General features: G+C 46.1%; 1 protein-coding gene across 1 annotated transcript in view; it reads left to right on the top strand.

Moving 5' to 3' along the window:
• Positions 1-1,121: 1,121 nt before the first annotated feature.
• Positions 1,122-21,647, top strand: part of LOC135499507 (uncharacterized) — a 46,583-nt gene continuing 26,057 nt past the window's right edge. Inside the window, exons 1-3 of the mRNA XM_064790297.1 lie at positions 1,122-1,176; positions 2,303-2,539; positions 3,090-3,588. Of these exons, the coding sequence (XP_064646367.1) occupies positions 2,331-2,539; positions 3,090-3,588 (708 nt within the window). The 5' untranslated portion in view covers positions 1,122-1,176; positions 2,303-2,330. The remainder of the gene's footprint in view (positions 1,177-2,302; positions 2,540-3,089; positions 3,589-21,647) is intronic.

Raw genomic sequence — 21,647 nt, 5'->3', positions numbered from 1 at the left:
TTGGCATACAACTTGTAAAGTGTCGGAGACATGACTGCACCTTGCTTCACTCCTTGTCGGACTGCATATTCCCTGCTGTCTTCACCGCACCATCTCACAACCTCTGTACTGGAGTCATACAGATCGTCAATCAGACACCACAGAGATTTCTTCATTGGTGTACCAAACATCTTGAGTTTGAGGCGAGAGTGGGACACAACATCAAAGGCTTTGCGAGCATCCAGTGAGCAGATCAGCAGGTCCTGTTTCTTTTCCTTGGTTTCGGCGATGGCTTCAGTCACAAGAAGAGAGGCCATTGATGGTGATCTTCCGGCTGAAAAGCCATACTGAAGTCCGCTCTGCCCATCTGTGAGGTCTTTCTCAGTGCACATGAGGCAAATCAGCTCCAGTAGTTTACCAAAGATTGACGTTATTGTGATCCCGCGGTAGTTATCTAGCAATAAGGAGTCCTTTCCTTTCTTTGGAATTGGGATCTTGTACGCCGTCTTCATTATCTTCGGGGCCTTTTTCGCCTTCATGATGGAGTTGAAAATGGCAGTGAGCTTTTCCATGGCAAGTTGGGAGCAGGAGAGTAATTTTAAATGTTCTGCTCGGAATCCTTCTCTATCGGCCGCTTTCTTCTTACTCATCCCGTCAATCGCTTTCTTTATCATTGTGATGTCAATTTCAGTACCGTCATCAATGCTTCCTGCCACTTTACGCATGTTAAACAGCAGGCGGTCCATATCTGGTTCCTCTACCTTTGGGGTTGCTAGCTTTTCATAGTAGTTTGCCCACTCACTTCTGATAGCGTTGTCATCAGTTATGATTTCACCTTCTATGCTGATTGCGGTTGCTGCTGTCTTCTCTTTCCTCTGTTTAGCAATGATTCTGTGGAAAAGAGCCTGGTCAGTGGTCGAAGCTGACGATATTTCTCCCAGCAGCTGCTTACGATCGCTTGCGTCCTCCCTCCTCTGGATCTGGCGTGCCTCTCGTGTCAAGATTGTGGTTAGGTATCTTAAGGGCATTCCACGGCTGATGTGGAGTTAGTCCTGAAGGTTTATCAAAAATTGAAGAAAAAAGATTTGTGAATCGCGGTTGGAACTGACTTACCAAAAAGAATGCAAAGAAAGTAGAAAGATATAAGATTAGCTTAAGGGAGTGGGATTCGATCCAGGGATCTAAGGCATAGTATTGGTAAGCAACAATGTCTCTACCCTTGACCATCTTACTTAGTCAGACTCAGAGTAACTCATCATCATCACTTTTGGAGCAACTGCAGAATAGCGGCGCGGGACTCTGTAGATAGGAATTGTGTACATAATGTACAGAGGGACAGAGTGTACATTATGTACAGAGAGCTCTAGCCAAAAACGTCCTCATAGAAATTAACAGGTAGGCTACCACTTTTTGGGTATCCCCCCATTAATTGCGCTAAGCTTAATATTGCGCTACAGTAAGCCATGATTAAACACTGGAATTTTGCATATTGAAAATGAACGTGTTTTGTCGTGAAGTCGGGCACTTATCCATTTGACATCCGCGGGTCGGGAGAAAATTGGCGTGCGAGTGTTTACAAATATTAACGCATAGGGCCTACTACAAATTTAAACTATTATTATTGACGGGGGTTATTTCCATGACTGCCCTTGACCGGACACTCGGAACAGGAAAAATGACCTTGCGTCCACGACATTTTTGTAAGTGGTAATGGTATATAGCCTTCTGTGTATGTGTCCTTGGCAAACAGTACAATTCTCTATGAATGATATTGTCAATTGTTTTGTCGTGAAGTTCGGCTTATTTTTTTTAATGAATAAAAAAAAAAATTTACATCTACTCGAAAATGATATTGGTAAGAACCACGGAAAGAATCAGAAAAAAAAAATGATATCAGTGAGATTCGAACCCGGGACGCTCGCATCAAAGACAGTTGTCTTTAACATCGGCATCAGGCCACGAGGGGATTCTGGTAAGAGCCGCGATGCTCTTTTACTTCTCACCTAAGTCTCGAACATTGTGTTGTAAAAGAATTCAGATGCAAAATGTCGCTGATCTGAACGCCATTTCGAAAAAAATTGATATCTGATATAGGGCCTTTGCTGAAATGAATGCCGTACAAATTGATAAAAAAAAATAAGTGTGTCCTATGAAATAAGGTTGGATGAGAATGAGTTTCAATTCTCGATCATGGCCCAAAAAAGGTCTTCAATTGACGAAATAAGGGCCGTTCTTCAATGGATAGTTGAAAGCAAACAAACTGCGTCATTTTAACCAAAGGATATACCGCAATATCAAAACTTTTTCAACTTTTATTTTTCAGACAATACACATGAAAGTCACATCACAAGATGTTCTATTTGAAGCCACCCACAGGTATAACATCCCTTGAAGGCCTGGAAACCATTTGTACAAAACGACTGGAGTTCCTACTGCAACTGGATGAGTGCAACTCTGCAGTACAGACAAAGGACTTGGTTGAATTGGTGTCAACAATGGAAGGGGGAGACTGCCTGATTGAGTGGACCAAGAAGGACAGGATCTCACATTTCCTTTTGAGGTTAGGAAGGAAGGCTTTCAGATGCAATATTGATTTAAATATCAGGCTTCACCAATCTAGCGGCAGATTTGCCAAGAACCGTTCGAAGGTTGAAAGAATAAAACAGAAAAAAAATTGGCCAGAAGACACATTTGATAAAGTAAATGTAAATAAGGATTGATACAAAGTTAGTTTACTATAATGTATGAATCTTTTTAATACTAGCCCCTTCAGCGGCATTTATTCAAATGGGTGGATAGTTATATTTAGGCATGAAGATCTTCTGGTTTTTGCCAGATTTCCAGTTTTTGTGAGGCAAAAGTCGGGTCCTGAGATTCGCGCAGAAATGCAATAAAATGTAGGCGGGGGGGGGGGGGGGGGTGGTTAATACTGGCGTCGGTCTTCGTCACCAGCGCAAGACCTGGACAAAATTACATGCCGACTATCTTTGCTATGTCAACCCTTTCGGGTATCTCACTTGACCAATGAAACTGAATTGTGCTCACATGGCCCCTGCACATTTCATTTATTTAATTAGCTGATATTAAATTTCTACAACTTTTATTTCCAGGATGGCCTGCTGCAACAACCAGCTAATGAAGACCACATTCCTCAAGGCAGAAGCTGCGCTGTTCCAGTACCGCTTCACCAGCATGACTGAGGACGAACTTGCATTGTTTTTCACATACACAAAACGAGAATTGCGACACATAAAATGTGACTCGGAAAATCAGAATTTTTCCCAACTTATAACAAACACAAACATTTTAAAATCAATTATTTATCCATATGAGGCAAAAGATTTGATAAAATTATACTTGGAGTGTGGACATTTGGAGTCAAAATGTAGTAGCTTCTTAACATTGCCATTTCAATTTGTAACAGACTTGGTTGCTAAGCGACAAGTGTTGCTTAGCAGCGGTGTTGCCATGGTACCCTGTGATAAGCTGCATTGTATCCTGAAGTCACTATTCTGTGAAATTTTGAAGTCGAATCTGGCGATTGCGAGGAGCAGTTTACGTGAGGTCACAAAAGATGTGCGGATAGCTAGGTTGTTCAAGAAATTGAAGGTATGTTCAACATTTGTTCAACCCTTTGAAGCCCGATCATGACTTTAGTCGACAAAAGATAACCTCTGCGTTTGGCCGATCTTGACTATAGTCGGCAAAATTAACTCGGCACCCCTTCACTTAAAACTCTTATCGCAGCTTTGTGATACTGAGGAATTCCGAATGATAACTTTGGGTACACAGGTAAAAATTTGTATGAAAATCTGTGTAGAATCTACATAGAATCTATAGTAATTTCTATGTAGAAGCTATATAGAAAATGGCTAATACAATATTGTCATCAAATTTCTATATAGAATCTATATAGGATTTTGGCTCACCGTAGGGGAATCTATTCAATACCGCTGGGTCCGTCGTTGTCTGTATCCTGTTTAAAACTCTTATAACAGATTTGTGATATCCCTTATCAATCAGATAACCTCTGACGCTTAAAATTTGGTTTGCTCTGATTCTCGACTTTGGCACCAGGGGGCCAAAAATGAGAAGGTAGAAAGTGCAATATCTTGTTTATCGGTGACTTGTTTTTGATGATATTGTTATGGTAGGTACTTCAAGCAAGGATACATCACATGTTTTAATAGTTTTTGATTTGACCTACTTTTCAAGTCAAAGAGGTCAAATAGCTAAAATTTGCTGTTTAATTGTAACAATGGCACATTTACTTAACCACAAAAGCTAACAACTTGAAACTGAGTACACATGACCCTCTGGGTCGGATAACCTCTGTCACCGAATTTCGGCTGATGTGATTCTCGACTTGGCCACCTGGGGCCAGAAGTGGAAACCTGAAATACGGGTTTTTGATTGGACTTGATTTTCATGGTCACAGACGTCAAATTGGGTGAATTGGCCATTTGAGTGTAACTATGGCACATTTCTTAACCGCTGAAGCTATGAACTTGAAATTTGGTAACATGACTCCCTACGTCATATAGACGCTGACACCAAATATCGGTCTAATCTGATTCTTGACTTGGCCACCAAGGGCCAAAACTAAAACAGGTAAAAAGTGCAATATCTTGCTGATTAGTGACCTGTTTTCGATGAAATTTTTATGGTAGGTACTTCTAGCAAGGATACATCACATATCCTACAGGTTTTTGATTTGACCTAATTTTCAAGGTCACAGAGGTCAAATGGTGTAAATTGGCCGTTTGAGTGTAACTGTGGCACATTTCTTAACCGTTTTAGCTCCTTGCAAAAAGTGTAGATGCCGCGTCAGGTTGGACACATGATGTACAAACGTCTGCTCGTGGAAAAAAAAGTCACCGTCAAGTTTATTGAAATACATTCATTTATTGGACTCTCTCGCCAACATTTCTGGTAGCAGACTGTAGTTAAAGGACTCAAGAACATGGATTTGGCCGGAGATTTTATCTGGGATGCATTGACAGTAAGCAATTGACCTTTGAAAACATCGAGAAAAAAAAAATTGTTGGATAGATTCAGAACCGAAATGCCCAAGAGCCTGCCGTTTCTCACGCATGAGTCGAGTTCCATTTTCAACTAACCTAACCCCACTTGTATCGAAAATAATCAAGGAAATCCTTCAGAAAAGTGCACGGACACTGATGATAGGCAAATAACCGTTGATTCTAACACTCTGAAAGACAATCTGTTCCAGAAAACATGAGTCAACTCGAGGATTCAGGATCGTCACCCAAGGAAGAGAACCATAAGGAAATTAGGAACTCTTCTTCAATGTCGCTGACATTGGAAAAGCAACAAATTTCAGAGGTTGAGTAGCCACCAGTAGCTAGGAGCCATGTATCGGGATTGAAATCTGCTGTAACAAGAACCTTGACTGAACTGAGCCAGGCAGTCAATAAGGACCGGGCACTAATGGAGATTGACGTACTTGAGGAAGAAGTCATCCGTAAAAAGGAAAAGGTCATTGAAGGGCTCGAACAACACGGAGATAGAAAAGGTAACCCCCTTGGAAGAAAAAATGTTAAAAATATCCAAGGTTATGGAGGAAAAGATAGAGATAGAACTAATGAGTGTTCGTGAGATTAGGGAAGCCTCGGTATTGAGGTCTAGAACATCCAAGTCCAGAAGGTCAGTCAAAGAAAAGACACCAGATATCACCCTAGCCGCGGTGAGAGAGTCACCCAAGAAAAATCCTCAACTGGGCACTGCTGAGGACATGGTGATGAGGCCACAACATGAAGTCGCTGAACCAGAGTCTGCAAGACGGGAGATGAGGTTTACGCCAGAGATGGAGTTCAGGCCAACACAACGTTTGATGAATCGTCCAGCCAGCCAGCCACAGGAACCCTGGATGTCACCGCCTGTACTGCAACAACAGATTTATCCAACTAGCCAGCCACAGGACACCGGGAGGTCATCATTTGTACAACACCCACAGATTTGTCCAAGTGGCCAGCTACAGGACACCGGGATGTTGCCGCCTGTAGTACACAAACAGATTTGTCCAAGTAGCCAGCCTCAGTACGCCGGAATGTCATCACCTGTACAACACCCCCAGATTCGTCCAGTCAGCCGGCCACAGGACACAGGGATACCAATGCAAGGACAGTACAACGGTACTCCAATTTACCCTATCAGTGGGTACCCAGGTGGATGCCACTACCAAGACACAGGAACAATGTTACCAGCACAGCATGTCCACACTCAAGCTCAACCGATTTGGGTTTATCAGGAACAAAGACCAACCAGCACTCTGCCTCATCCAGTTAGCGGACGCTCTCACACAGGATCGTCAAAGATTCATCATGACAAGTTCAATTGGAGAATATCCGAATATAGAGGATGGCAAGCAGCCTTAAACTTAGCCGTTGACCGAACTGCGATACCAGATGATGAAAAGATGCTTCGACTGAGAGGCCCCCTTGGATCCAAAGCAAAAGCATTGATTGATGATCTACAAAACTTCTCATCTGCACAGTACAGAGAAGCCCTGAGGAGACTTGACAAGGAGTATGGTACAGATCAGAGAGAAGGAGCACGCCTGCTTGACAAGCTGCACAAGTTTTCATCAAGCAAGGAAGGAAAAGAGAAGGTTAAAAAGCTTACGGAGCTGCTGAATGTCCTTAACACGACCATATCGTTTATGCAGTCAGCCTACAGAGAAGCGGAACTTGGTGATGGTATGATGCTGTCAGTAATTAAGAGCAAGATTACTGAAAATAATAATAATAATACGAGTCTTATATAGCGCAGTATCCAACCATTAACTGGCCGCTCAAAGCACTTGATAGGCCTCTTTAAAAAGCAAATGTTTGAGTTGTCCCTTGAAAGATAACAGAGAGCTGCAGTTCCTAACAGTTGAAGGAAGTTTGTTCCACAGCTGAGGGGCTCTAATTGAAAATGACCTCTTCCTGTATCATCAATGGCGAAAACAGAAGGACCAAGGCCACACACTGATGTCTCTGAGGGATTGGCTGAAAGGAGTTGGTCGAAACCAGTACCGTTGTACGAGAAGCAATGTATGGATTTAAAGACAGAAATCCAAGCCAAAATGAGAAGCAGCCCTGGAAAAGGTCAAAGGAAACATAAAGCAGCAGGACAATGGTCACTCGACAACTGAGAAATCTGGCACTGGGAAATGTACGATTTGCCAGTTTTATAACCATCCGACGACAGATTGTCGGAAATTTAGAAAGCTGAAACTAAAAGACAGATGGCAAGAGTGAAGAAAAAAGGCCTTTGCAAAATTAGCCTTTGTCAAGGACATATGGGCAGTGATTGTCCAAGGATATCAGCAGATGAGAAAAGCCACTGGTTGCTGAGACCCAGTGTGGAAGGGAAGAAAACCAAGGAGTTTAAAGAAACTGCTACAAAAGAAAAGAAGAACACAGAAGCTGCATCCCCAGAGAAGAAACAGCAAGGCCCAGAGAAAAAGCTAGATCCAGGGAAGGGAGCGGACTCGGTAGCAACTGTCAATGCGGGTAGCACCATCTCGCTGAGGATAGTGCCGGTTATTCTGAAAAATGGGAGTAACATGGTGCAGACAGTGGCGATGTCAGATGATGGGTCAAGGTCAAGCTACATCTTGGAAGACATAGCGTACAAACTAAAGCTGAAGATGAAAAACAGCACCACCAAGGCAGCTACGGTATTTATCGATAGGAAGGAAACATACAACTCCTGCAGAGTACAGATTTCTTCATTGAAGACTTTAGTTTGAAGGAAAAAGCAGTATCAAGCTGAAGGACCTCAGTGGGGCCCGGTATCAAGTTGCGACTCCATGGGTGGATGAATCCCCAGTCACTCGCCGTCAGCAAAAGATGGAGGAAAACATGAAGAGGAAAGATCCAGCTTCCATAGGCAATGCATGGAGGTCATAATGGGACAACTAAAGAAAGGCTATCTGAGGAAGGTTGGGGACATGAACGCCAACCCTCAAGGAGAAGATGGATTTTACATTCCAATCTTCCCCGTAAGAAAAGAGAGAGACAACCAAGGTCTGGATGGTGCTGGATTGTGTTGCAAAATTTGAAAGGAAAAGCCTCAACTCTGAGATCTACCCTGGACCAAAGCTTTTGAAGGATATGGTTGATGTCCTCTTGCGAATCCGATAATATCCAGTAGCAGTATGTGGAGACATCTCGGAGCTGTCCTTGCAGATTGAGCTGTAACAAGAGGACAAGAAATTATACAAGATAATTTGGAATGGGGAAGTCTTCGCATATCAGAGGACCATTTTTGGTGATTGCTCTTTACCAGAGAAGGCCAATCAAGTTATGTGGAAACACATTGACATTCACAAAGAAGATTTTCCAAAAGCAGCCGACACTGTCGAAAATGCGTTGTACGTGGACGATGCCTTGGATAGTAAATGTTCCCCTGCAGAAGGACGTCAACTAAGGAGGGAATTATCGGAACTGTTGACAAAAGCAGGGTGGAAAATGAGGAAGTGGATTTCCAACATCACCTCAGTATTGGAAGAGATAGCTATTGACGTGAAGGCCTCATCTGTTGACCTGGACCAAGACGATTGCCTGTTCACAATGCTCTTGTGTGGAGGAGGGGTGTCCTGCGTTGTATGGCATAGTTATTTGACCCTCTTGGAGTGCTGGATCTTTACAGGATAAGGGCATGGATCATTCATCAAAAAACATGGGTAAATAGCCAAGAGTGGGATACTCCGATTGATGAAAACCTAGCCAAGGAATGGTACTCATTGGTCGCTGACCTCCAGAGCCTGAGCAGCATCAAAGTCAGCAGACACATCAGGATGAGTCGTGGTCTTTCTACAGAGTTACATGTGTTTGGAGACGCGGGAAGCATTCTCAACCAGAGTTTATGCTAGAACACAGATACCTGGTGAAACTATGTGTGTAAGACTTAATAGTTGCAAAGACCATTGAAGGCAGCATCGATCCAAAGACTTGAGTTATGCGCCATCAATATACAACTTCGGCGATGTCTGTAGGACCTCCTGTTTCAATTCAAGAACATTGTCCAGGAGACGCGTTATAGCCATATCATCAGTGATGTATTGTAAACATTTCACATGGATAACAGAATGAATTATTCATTGAATAGTCACGCGTTCATGGAAAAAAGTGTCAGTCCCTGTCGCGTGTCAGCTGTTATGATGTCTGCACATTCATAGAAATCAAACATGACGCCGCGTCGCCTGCTGCACCTCATGAGGACAAGGTCATGTCTGTGTTTAACGATTAGCACATGTTTGATTATAGATCATAAAAAGTTGATGCTGTATTGTTTCTTTTACGATGTTAATTGCCAATGCTACGATATTTGGAGGGAAAATTTGGCAATGGACTTTGTCTTGTTAAAAAGCAGGTCTGATGCTCACCAGGTGTTGTTTTCACTAACAGTGATAAAAAGTGGAGTGTTATATAATAAGCAAAGGTTTTAAAAAAACCCACAAGTCCCACGGATGCCCTTGAACTTTTAGATAAAAGCCTGTGAAACGATGGACGCATCATCAGTTCATCTGAACAGTGCAAGAGAGTGTGCCTGCCATTTGTGCTAACTACCTTTTTTGAAAGTTTGAAATTCCAACCTGTTGGTGTTTGTACGTGTGTCTGTTAAAATTTCGAAAAACCAGATATCGAGGAAATCGTCTTTGACATCTGAATTTCATAAGAACACAAAGGTAAGAGACATTTTCATATACTCAATAAATATGTTTTTGTATGCATGTGTTTTTTTGGAATAGTTAGTTGGTGAGGTGTTCGTAAAAATTCCAATGCTTGGTATAATGATGTGTTAGTTTGGAAGGCAGATCATTTGTGATGATGACAGCTCATTAGACACGTCAAGCACACAACCGTTTATGCATGTGTCAAAAAGATTCACCCAATGGAACAACGCTTTAAATCGTCAGTGTGTCCATCTATTGTATTAGCAAGTTTCACGATAGAATGTGTTTTGTTTTTTGTGTTCATAGCTTACACGTCGAATACAAAAAATCAGGTTGACGACCTTGTCCCGCTGTCTGACATAAATGAAACGGTGTCGTACACAGTTGTCGTGGGTGGTCCCTTACCAAACTTTCCAAACTGTACAGAGGGCATACACTTAGGAAGTGAGATTTTTCTTCATGTTTGCCTCGACCAAAAGGAACAGGTAATAGATATTCGAAAATTCATAGATCAGAGACCGCAGTATATCGGTATAGGTCTAACGGAGCACAATTAGTACAATCTAAGAGAAAGAATGGACAACATATCATGTTATTTGAACGTTTCATAATGCCGTGGTTCCAACGGGGTATTCAAGCAGTTGATAAAAACCTCGTGTGTGTGTGTGTTGTGGTGTCAGTCAATGTCAGGTAGTCATCATGAATGGTCTTCCTGTACCCGTCAAAGAATCGCTTAATTTTGTGCTGCATGAGCGGTTTACCACACGTGGCAAAGAACCTGTGTCAAGTGGGTATATTGTAGGTCAGAAAGTCTATGAAGATTTGATGGATCAGAAAGAAAATGTAAAAAAGGTGTCTCTTGGCAATGTAATGATTAAAAGTACGCTTTTCTGTCTAAATCGTACCATACCTGTAAAACAGAAATATGGTCCGTTTGAGATGCTTGAGATTTTAAAATACAAAGAACAACTGTCTGGACAGCTGTTGAATGCATAGAATATCTTGCAAAATATCCTGACATTCACGCTCTATCTCGAGATGAAGGCTGGGAACTGTATCTGTAGCTGTATTGCAAAGGTGTCCGCCAAGTTATGTGAGAAAATCCCTTGAGTTTGCATTTACATTGTATAACCCTGAATTAGACAGTTGCGAGGGTGTCATCGTGGTGCCAGGGGTGGTGACATGTGTTGAAATGGATGATGACTCACGTGTTACATTGCAAATAATTAAAATCGAAATAGTCCCGAGGCAGTGGTTCATTTTGCAAAGTTGTCGGTCTGCATATTACGAGAATGACACTAACTTTTACTTGGTATTTAAGGATGCTATGTATTAAAATATTACAGTACGCAATTATGCGATGTCAAAACCGAACTCGTATATTGTGTAAAAAAACAAAATGTGTGTCTGTAGAGAAAAAGCATCAATGTTCTAGAGCTTGGATCAATGAAGTTGTATGCATTCTTTCATGTATGTAAATTAACCAACACATTTCCCTCTTTTCATATAGGTTCTAAAAACGTCGTGGACCGTTTGATGGGTGTTGTGAACACTATACTAAACGAGAGGGCATTGAAGGGGCGGTTTGGATTACCAACAGCAATGCATGAACCACATGAGTATGTCAAGGTTGTTGCAAATCAACCCTTTTCTTAGAGCAAATAACAATGATAATAATGATAATAGTAATGTTGATGACGAAGTGATCAAATGTGAGGCGGAGCCAGAACAGGTATTGCATTTTATGTCGTTCATACTCTACCCAGGTCAGACTTTTGCATGTGTACTCTATTCGGACACACCGAGGAAGAATTAAACTATTTATAATAGAAAACTCTTAGCTAGTTCGCTAAGCTACACCTAGACGCCCCTATACAGCCTCTGCCTCGTGTGAGCCGCCATCACCAGTACTTCTTCCTCGGCACACTGTTTAACATTGTACTGAGTTTCTTACTCACGTATTCGACCGATTGCGGCCTATACCGAGATAAAGAAGGACTTCCCAGGACACCTTCGGGAGGCTTACATTCACAGGAGACGGGTGAGATCGTTCTTTTTACAATCCCCTTCGATTTCTGCTTTTGGAGCGTGTTTTTTCTGGCGACTCCTGGAAATTTCTCTTCTGACTCCCCGGCTGCTGGTCACGTGACCCGTTCGTGTTATAAGCACTTTGTGGTTTTTCCCAAGAAATCTGCATAATGGCTTCATTATTGTCGTCTTTTTTTTCTTCGCTGGGTGTACCACCCTTTGTATTGGACCTCCTGCCCTTCAGGGCGGGTTTTCGAGGTCCTTTTACTGGTGTGTCGGGGATTCATAGTCCCCGGCCTGGTTCTTCCACGTTTCGGGGCGCGGGTAGTTCAGCCCCCTTTGGGCCGGACCCTTCCGCCCCCGGGATGCCTGCCACTTCTTCCGGCACTGCCGGTAAGGAGGCGAAGAAGGTAAGGAGAGGGGCGCGGCCTAACAGGCATGCCCCCTCCCCCTCCTTTGTCTGCCCCACGGGACACCGGGCTGAGCACTGGGCCTCAGCCCCTTTCTTCCTCCCTCACGGAGGAGCAAAGGCAGTTGCTCAGGAGTCTGACGGACCGTATGGAGGCTTCTAACCTCCATGACAGGTCCTCGACTCGTCCGGCCGACAGGCCGGTGGCTTTTGACTTGGGCCATCAGCCCATGGATTGTGAGTTTAGTGACTCGCAGTCTTTTTCAGCCTCTCGGGCTGATTACCCCTCCGGGGGTGAGGACTCCGCCATCGCCGCGGGTATGCGCGAGTTACGCGCTCTTGTTAGGCAATTTGTGCCGCAAGAGACTTGTCCTCTCCCGGCGGTCAACCCGCACTCGGTAAGGTGCCGTTTGACTTGTTCGGCGACACCTCCAAGCAGGAGTCGGATGTGGTCCCCGACCGGGCATTTCAAGAATTGCCCGCGTCTCTGGCCCTGATAAGAGCCTCAACATGGTTGGATACAGCTCTCGGGGACACAGCGCCATCTTGTGGGGGTCACCAGCGCGCCCTGGTTTCGACGCTCCCGTCTACGGGACCGGGCACCTGGACTGGGGAAGCGTTTCACGAACGCTTCCCCTCCGAGCCTGTCCTTCAGACCCGATTATTATCGGGTCTCGCCATTGGGAACCGACCCGGTTTCCCTGTCGCCCCTCAAGGACGACATCCAACTTTCCGGGTTGGTACCATCGAAAGTCCTCACTTCTTTGGCCTTAGAGGATGCGAGGAATGATGAGGCCCTGGCTAAAGAGACCCAGGCGATGTTGTCTTACGCCGACCTGACTCTTTGTGCTCTGACCAGGTCCAGGCCAAGTGCGTCCTCGCGATGTCCCTCCAGCAATCCTTGCAGCATGCCAGTGATCTGGCTGCGAAGCAGGCGGCTAACGGCGTGCTAAAACGCCGTGACCTGCTCATTAAGGGGTTAAGCACGGTCGGTACCCTCGAAAGTCCTCACTTCTTTGGCCTTAAAGGATGCGAAGAATGATGAGGCCCTGGCTAAAGAGACCCAGGCAGTGTTTTCTTACGCCGACCTGACTCTTTGTGCTCTGACCAGGTCCAGGCCCAGTGCGTCCTCGCGATGTCCCTCCAACAATCCTTGCAGCATGCCAGTGATCTGGCTGCGAAGCAGGCGGCTGATGGCATGCTAAAACGCCGTGACCTGCTCATCGAGGGGTTAAGCACGGTCAGAACCCAGTTTCTGCGGGGGGGGGGGGGGGGCATTAAGGACCGCTCCATTGAGCGGCCCTTTTTTGTTCCACGACTCCCTGCCTGACACCATGGGTGCTCAGGCACAGTCGGATCGCCTGATGGAGTCAGTTTCGACTCCCCAGGCCGCCCCCCGCCCGCGTTCCTACTCGCAGGCCGCAGGCAGGGGACGACAGGGGGGGTCTCGACGCCCCCGAGGTTCGTCCGCTCCTCGTGGGCCCTCATCCTCGTGTGGCTCCTCCTTTTGTCCTCAAGGGCAGGCAGAAGCTGCGGCTTCCAGTAGAAGGAGCGGCGGCCAGTCAAGCTTCGCTTCCAAGAGAAGGGTCGCGGGGGCAAGCGCAAGTGACTTTTTAGTCATTCCTCCTGCGCCTTCAGGTGGCGCCCCCACTGTTGGCGTCGTGGATGGCAGACTGCGACACTTCGCAGCCTTTTGGGACCGGTGGTGTCAAAAAGACTCCCCTGTGCCGGATATGCTCCGACACGGTGTCCGATTGGACTTTTCCCGTCCCCTCCCTACGACGTCAACACCCACCCCGGTGTCCCCGCCAGTAGACCCGTCAGGGCGCTTGCCCTTCGTTCGGAGGTCCTGTCTCTTCTCGAGAAGCAGGCAGTGAGGTTGGTGGACAACCATTCCTCCCCGGGCTTTTACAGCCACGTCTTCTTGTTCCCCAAGAAGTCGGGGAAGTGGAGACTGGTCATCAACCTGTCCAACTTGAATCAGTTCCTCCGGGTTCCCAGCTTCAAGATGGAGACAACCAGGTCAGTAGCAGTCGCGGTGCAGCCCAACGATTGGACTATCTCTCTGGACCTTCAGGACGCGTACCTACACGTCCCGGTCCATCCAGAGTTTCAGCCTTTCCTTCGTTCCTTCTTCGAAGGAAAGGTTTATCAGTTTCAGGCCCTTCTTTTCGGCCTGGCTTCCACACGGCTGATTTTCACAACACACGTCAAGGCGTTTGCCGCGCCTTTCCATGCCATGGGCTTAAAGCTCACTTGCTATCTTGACAACTGGCTGCTACGGCACCAGGCTCAACGCCGTCTGGGAAAGCAGGCAAAGTTTCTGCTCGTCACAACCAGACAGGCAGGGTGGCTTTTAAATTGGGACAAATCCGAGCTGGACGCAGCTCAGGATTATGTCTTCGTGGGGGTGCGATTTCGCACACGAGAGGGCCTGATGTCCCCCCCTCCGGACCGAATTCGCAAGATTCGGTCGTTGGTCAGGATTTTTTGTCGTCAGGACAGCGCCACAGCCCGACAGTTTCTTCGCTGCTGGGACTGCTCAATTCGGCGGCGGACCAGGTTCCTTTCGGCCGCCTGTATATGCGCCCACTCCAGCTCCTCCTGCTGTCGAGTTGGCGTCAATTCACGGACTCCCTCGACCAGCGGATTTCTATCCCGAGGTCCCTTCTGGGGGAGGTTTGGAGTTTCTGGGGTTCAGAGACGGAGCTCCTCTACGGAGTGCAGCTCAGACCTCCATCACCTCAGATGTCCCTGTTCACGGACGCCTCCCTTTATGGTTGGGGCGCCCATTTGAACGAAGGGGACCTGACCACCAGGATGCGCGTCTTTCGATCAATGTCCTTGAGATGCAGGCTGTCATCCTGGCCGTGAGGGCCTTCACGTCTGATCTGAGGGATCACAAGGTTTCTTTTTTCTCCGACAATTCCACTGTGGTCGCTTATATTCGGAGACAGGGGGGGACGAGATCCGGCACATTGTGCCGTCTCACTTGGGAGCTCCTGCAGCTTTGTCGCCGCTTGGATATCCACATCGTCCCCCGTCACATCCCCGGCAAGAGGAATACCTTGGCCGACACCCTTTCCAGGTCGGACCGTATGGTCCAGACAGAGTGGACCCTCCATCGCGAGGTGGTCTCTCGCCTGGGGGCGCTGTGGGATGCTCTGGTCGTAGACTTGTTCGCGACTCGGTTGAACAAGAGGTTCCCCCTGTACTACTCACCCCTCCTGGACGAGGAGGCCTTGGGAGTGGACAGCCTGTCGGCCTCTGACGGCCTCAATGCTTATGCATAGCCGCCAACCCCTCTGTTGCTACCGGTACTCAACAAAGTGGCCAGTTCACGGGTCAGACTTTGTCTGATAGCACCGTGCTGGCCGAACCAGGCTTTGTTCCCGGTTCTGCTGGAGCTGCTGACGGATCATCCCCGCCGCCTGCCGGCGTGGGACCGTCTGCTTTATCACCCAATTGGCGGGGTCTATGATCAAGACCCTTCTTTTTACAGGCTTCACGCCTGGAGGCTGTCGGGTATTTCCTCCGAGAGAGAGGCTTTTCAAGAGGACGTTATCCGTAAAGTCGCCCAACCTCAGAGACAGTCTACCCTTGATTCATACGATAGCAAGTGGGCTGTCTTTTGAGACTGGTGTCGTGAGCATGGAGTTTCTCCGGTCGCTCCCTCTCTTCCCAACTTCCTCAACTTCTTAAATTTTCCATTCTCGGTTCGGAAGTTTTCGGTTCAGGGAGTGAAAGGTTATCGCTCCGCCGTTTCGGTCACCTTAAAGCTGACTGAATCGTGGCAACCGTCTTGGGATGACGCTGTTTCATCTTTGCTTCGCAATATGTCTTTGGAGCGTCCCCGCTCCATTCAGCACTCTCCCAAGTGGGACCTCTCGGTGGTCTAAAGGGCTCTCATGAAATTTCCATTTGAGCCCATGCATCAGGCAGATTTTAAACATCTGACCTTTAAGACCGTTTTTCTGGTGGCTTTAGCCACGGCACAGCGGCGGTCCGAGCTCCATGCTTCAGCCTTTGATAAATTAGCTTTCACTGAGAGGGGTGCAGTCCTAGAATTTGTCCCAGGCTTTCTGGCTAAAAACCAGGCGCCGCACACCTCCAGGCGCCCGGTTTTTATTCCCTCGTTATCTGCTAGAGACCTTCCGGGCGTCCTGTTCGGGCATTGAAGTTCTATTCTAATAAGACTAAGGAGCCTGCTGTTCGCCTAGGCAGGAAGTGCCTCTTTTTGTCTTATAGAGAGGGGTTTATTAGGAAGATAGCTGCAGCCACGGTCGCCAGATGGTTGGTGGCCACCATCCGGATGGCCTATTCTATGACCCTCGATTCTCCATAGGCTTCGTCGCCTGGGCGCCGTTACGGCCCACGAGATTCGTGCCATCTCTACTTCGTGGGCCGAGTATAAGGGAGTGGCGCTGAACGAGGTTTTAGATGCGGCTACGTGGAGTTCTCACTCTACCTTCTCCCAGTATCATATGCGCGATTGTTCCACGTTGACAGACGGTATGCTGTCTCTTGGTCCAGTTGTCGCTGCTCAGCATGTGGTCTAGGTGTTTCCCTGCCAATACCACTCGTCGAGTCTCTCTCCTGCTGGCTGTCTTGTCCTCCCTTCTTTTTAAGCGGGGGGGGGGGGGGGGTTGTTTCATAGACTGTCGCCGGGTCTTCGGGCCTGCGCGTTTGCCCCGTCCAGCTGTCCTAGGGTTCAGCCGCCTAGGACTTTTGAGAGTTATTCAGTGAGGCCGCTCCATGTTATTCTGGGACGTGCTCTCCTTCCTTTAAAAAAAAAAATCCAAATTGTGTCTCTTTACAAAATGTGCTGAGCTTATCCCGTGTCGAGGTGGTTTTGACCCGTCTAGGAGGGGATGGGTTTCCCAGTTATGCTTCCCTTTGTTTTCAAAGGGTCTGTTGATCTCTAGCCTGGGTTTTCCCCAAGCATTCTTTCTCTGGGTCCCCTTGGTCTCACCTGTTGGGTTCTGCTGCGCAGCTTTGGAGACAGTTCACTTCACTACATGGTAAGTCTCTGTTTACCCTCCTTCCTTTGGTTGTTGGTATTCAATGCAAAAGTCTGACCTGGGTAGAGTATGAACGACATAAAATTTCCATTTCCTGTGGAAATGTCATTTTATTAGTTCATACCTACCCAGGTCAGACTACCCGCCCTGCCTGTCCCCACAGCAACGGGACTTACTCAGTGCGCTCGAGTAATAAGTACTAGTGATGGCGGCTCACACGAGGCAGAGGCTGTATAGGGGCGTCGCCTAGGTGTAGCTAAGCGAACTAGCTAAGAGTTTTCTATCATAAATAGTTTAATTCTTCCTCGGGTGTGTCCGAATAGAGTACACATGCAAAAGTCTGACCTGGGTCGTTATGAACTAATAAAATGACATTTCCACAGGAACTGGAAATTCTGTGCAGAGCACTTCTTCTTCTTCCTCATTTAGAAGTGCTACTGTAGAGGAAGTAATTATAATTCCGGACTCCCCCTCTGATAATTCGCACCTTTCTGAGGAGGTGGCGGTGGAAGAGGAGGAGAAAGCATCCCACCTTCACAAATTCCGGGGTCGTATAAAGGGACCGCTGCTGTTGCTGCGGCTGTTCCAGCCGATGCAGAACCTTATGATATAGATGCTAGTCTATATTTTCCTCTTACACCTCCTGGAGCGCCAGGTGCTGTGCCGTTGCCAGATGGTGAAGGGGTTTTATCTGGGTTACTTAGCCCGTCTCCATCGGCTAAGGAACCGCAGCAGCAACAGCAGGAACCGCAGCTAGACGCAAACGAGTATTGCGTGCCACCTGTTAACCCTATCGAGGATTTACCTGTGACCCATGATACCTCAGATTATCCTGATCTAATGGACTTGCTATCCTGTGATATGGTCCAGATGGTATCGTGTGACACAGGTGAACACAACTCACAGACGGTATCTCCACCAGCGCTATTAACCCCTACATTTTCTGTTGCTGATGAAAAGGAATTGGACAGGAAAATAGTTGAACAGCTTCAGAATTGTACGAAGCTGTTTGATTATCTTGCGAATAAGCAGTTGGGACTTGAGCCGGTCCGGAGCAGGCAAAGCGTTGATGATGTCGGACTTCAAACGACAGCTCTCGAAACTTTGCCTGAACCGGAGCGGCATATGACAGAGGTTCTTCACACCTCTCAAGTCGCAACGACTTCTGCCGCTTACGTGTGCCCGTTGGACAAAACACCTAAGCGGAATATTCCTTTTCATCAGCAGAAAAAAAGTAGACCCGAAGGAGATCGCCCGCTTCTAAGGAGTCTTTTATCACAGGGCAATATATCGGAGCCTTCGGGTGTCGGAGATTGTTACGGTCCAGGGAATACTGTCAATATACAATGGCAAGAGTCCACGTTCTAAAAGATCAAAACTATTCAGCTATCAGAAAAGAGCATGTTAAACATCAACTCCATTTAGCTTCCGAGCTTCATGAAGAAGCGGGTGTGCCCAAACATCCTTTAAAAGTGCTCGATTCCCCGGATCGTAACGTTGTGTTACACCAGTCTTTTTTAGATTTAGGCCATCACAACAATATAGTCCCATGATTAGGGTGCAGACTGGTGGTTACAGACATGTGGCACAAAATACTCGTATTGCTGAAGCCAACGGTGGTGATGGTGATGGTGATGGTGGTGACGATGATGATGATGATATCGATGATGACAATGAGTTTGACTCTGACGCTGATGAGGCTCGCGAACACATACAACCTGTTTTTCAGGTAGTGTCAACACGTGAAAAATACATTCCAAAATATCGACAGAATGGAATTGAAATGGATATCAGAGTTGATGCCTTACAAAAAAGTTCATCGTACAATGATGTCCTATTCCGTCTGTCAAATGCTTTTTCGGAACTTTTGGCCACCCTCATGAAGAACGTAGAGTCTCAAGACAGGGTCAGACTTATCATTTCGGGTGATGGTTTGAAACATATAAGAATACCTTTTATAGCTCCCGATCTGATGACCGTGGAGAGGGTTCTTACTCATTTAGAAAGGGTAACGCAGTCCAATGATGCATGGCTTTTTAAGGGTGTATTTCATGTTAGCTTCATTCATGTTAGATTACCAATCGGTGGATTGTAAGCCAGGGGTATTGCCTGTCCCAAACATGGCAATGAATGCAGCATTTGTGATTTAAAAAAAAAGAGCAAAACATGGGCAAAGTCTTATGAGCACGTGAAAAGCATATTTGCTACAATTCATATTGTTGTTTTTGCCACAGGCCTTTTTCACATGATTGTTACATCAAAAATATGGTGAGAAAGGAACCGGATCCTGGCGATCCTATAAAAAACATAAATCTCATATTCTATGATTTTGAGTCTACACAGGAGAAGGTACTGCATAATGGTTCAAAGGAGCACGTGCCCAATCTGTGTGTTGCACAGTGTTGCTGTTATTATTGTGGTGACGAAGACATGCAGTGTATTTTGTGTCGGGAGAGCCGCGAAGAATGATTCTTCAAGGGGGAGGACACGGTGTCTGAGTTTTGTGAATGGCTATTCAATGGTGAAAACGGGGTGGGTAGCAATCGCTCACAACAGCAGAGGGTATGATGCTTTTTTCATCATTCAGTATCTTCACAGCGTTGGTATAAAGCCCACAAACGTTATACAGGTAGGCATGAAATATCTTTCATTCGAAGCATGTGGTGTAAAATTTCTTGATTCGCTGAGTTATCTGACTATGCCACTGAGTTCATTGCCGAAAATATTCAATCTGAAAGAATGTCGAAAAGGCTGGTTCCCACACCATTTCAATACAAAAGATAATCAAAATTATGTCGGTTAGATACCTCCCATGGAGTATTTCGACCTTGATAGTATGTCTTCTGAAGGAAGACAGGAATTTATGTCCTGGTATGAAAAACAAATTGCTAAACTTCTTGCCTATTGCAAAAGTGACTTCACAATTCTTCGTCGTTGCTCTGTCCTTTTTGCTCGGTAATTTAATAGTATTCTGAAGGTGAACCCCTTTGAAAAAAGCTTTGCCATGGCATCTGTGTGTAGTCAAGTGTATTGTCAGAACTACATGGAACCTAAAACGATTGCAGGACTGCCACCCTATGGTTATACATTCGACCAGCAGTCGGCTGTCGGTATTAAGTGGCTGGAGTGGGTCATGCGAAAACGCCGAATCTCTTTATTCAACACGCTCAGAATAGTGGTGAAAAGTCGATTGCGAATTACAAAGTAGACGGTTGGGACGCACAAAATAACGTTGTATATTCTTTTGATGGGTGCTATTATCACGGGTGTTCGGAATGTTTTCCTAATAAAGATACCATGAACAGGCGTACAGGTTCGACTATGGGCGAGCTCCTAGTGTAGATTCTCGTACGAATTCATCGAAAGGACTCGAGTTTTGTATACAGATCTATCTTTATTCGCTCATTAGGTAAGAGCTGTTGAGACCGTAAAACTGTAAAGATATAAAAATACAGAGGAAATTTTGGAATAGGCTTCACTGTTGACAACTTCGGTGATTCGGGGCAAACAGCTATGTCAGCCTGGACAACTTTGCCTTCAATCCGCACTTTAGTTGCAGCTATGTGTGCTAAAGTGTCAGGGTCGAGAATGTCGTCTCCATGAACTCGAATATATTCCTTAGCTATGCTGTCTAGGTCATTGGCATTTACCCACGATGCGTCCTTCAGTGGATGATTCTTCCAGGTGACCCAAAATTGTTCTTCTCCATTGTCACATTTGCGCCTTGCTAACACTTGCTGTGTCATTTGCACCACTTTGTCCGTGCAGACAGATTTCTGCCACTTAGCTGGCTTTGACGACACAGGTACATCCTCTTCAGCAGCTCCTGTCTGTGATTCGGCATCAGATGATTTGAGCTGGTCACACTGACTCGATGTTGAAGTGGTGTCCATATTGCACTGTGTTCCAACTGAAGTAAAATCCGAGATGCATTGGACAGCACAAGATACGGTTTCTGGATCACACTGTATGCTCGTTGATGACGTTTCTGGTACACATGCTACACCAACTGAGATGGTTTCTGCTTGGGGTCCATGCGTAATGACCGTAATCTCTGTTGACTGCTCCTTTGAAATGGCGGCCTTGGGAACGTGATCAGTAGACATCACAGGAAGAGAGTTGGCCACAGTGTCACTTACAGCTTGGCTCTTGACTTTCTGCAAGTAGGCTTGCATACGGCGATGATCTCGGCGAAGTGTGGATGGTGACTTTATACCTTTTATTCTCATTGGGGAAGCATAACTTGTGACTGCTCCATCCTCGTTCCAGTTGAGAGTTAATGAAAGTCCATTCTCAGTTGAAGCGAGATTCCACCCGTTTGGTGAATTTGTTAATCCAAGATTTGCTAACACTGAAGAAAGGGATGGCGGGACTGCTGATATTGTCATGATGAAATGTTCGGGATCCTTTGGGTTCTCCACCAAATATTATGGGGGGAAGAGAATGGGAGGGACTAGCAGTAGAAATAGGTTGAATGCAGAGTTCTGTTCACTTCTTGTAATTTATAACACTATATATCCAA

This window comes from Lineus longissimus, chromosome 15 (assembly GCF_910592395.1).
Source record: "Lineus longissimus chromosome 15, tnLinLong1.2, whole genome shotgun sequence".
Lineage (NCBI taxonomy): Eukaryota > Metazoa > Nemertea > Pilidiophora > Heteronemertea > Lineidae > Lineus > Lineus longissimus.
Note: the sequence above shows the minus strand (reverse complement) of the source record. Positions and strands in the feature narration are given on the sequence as shown.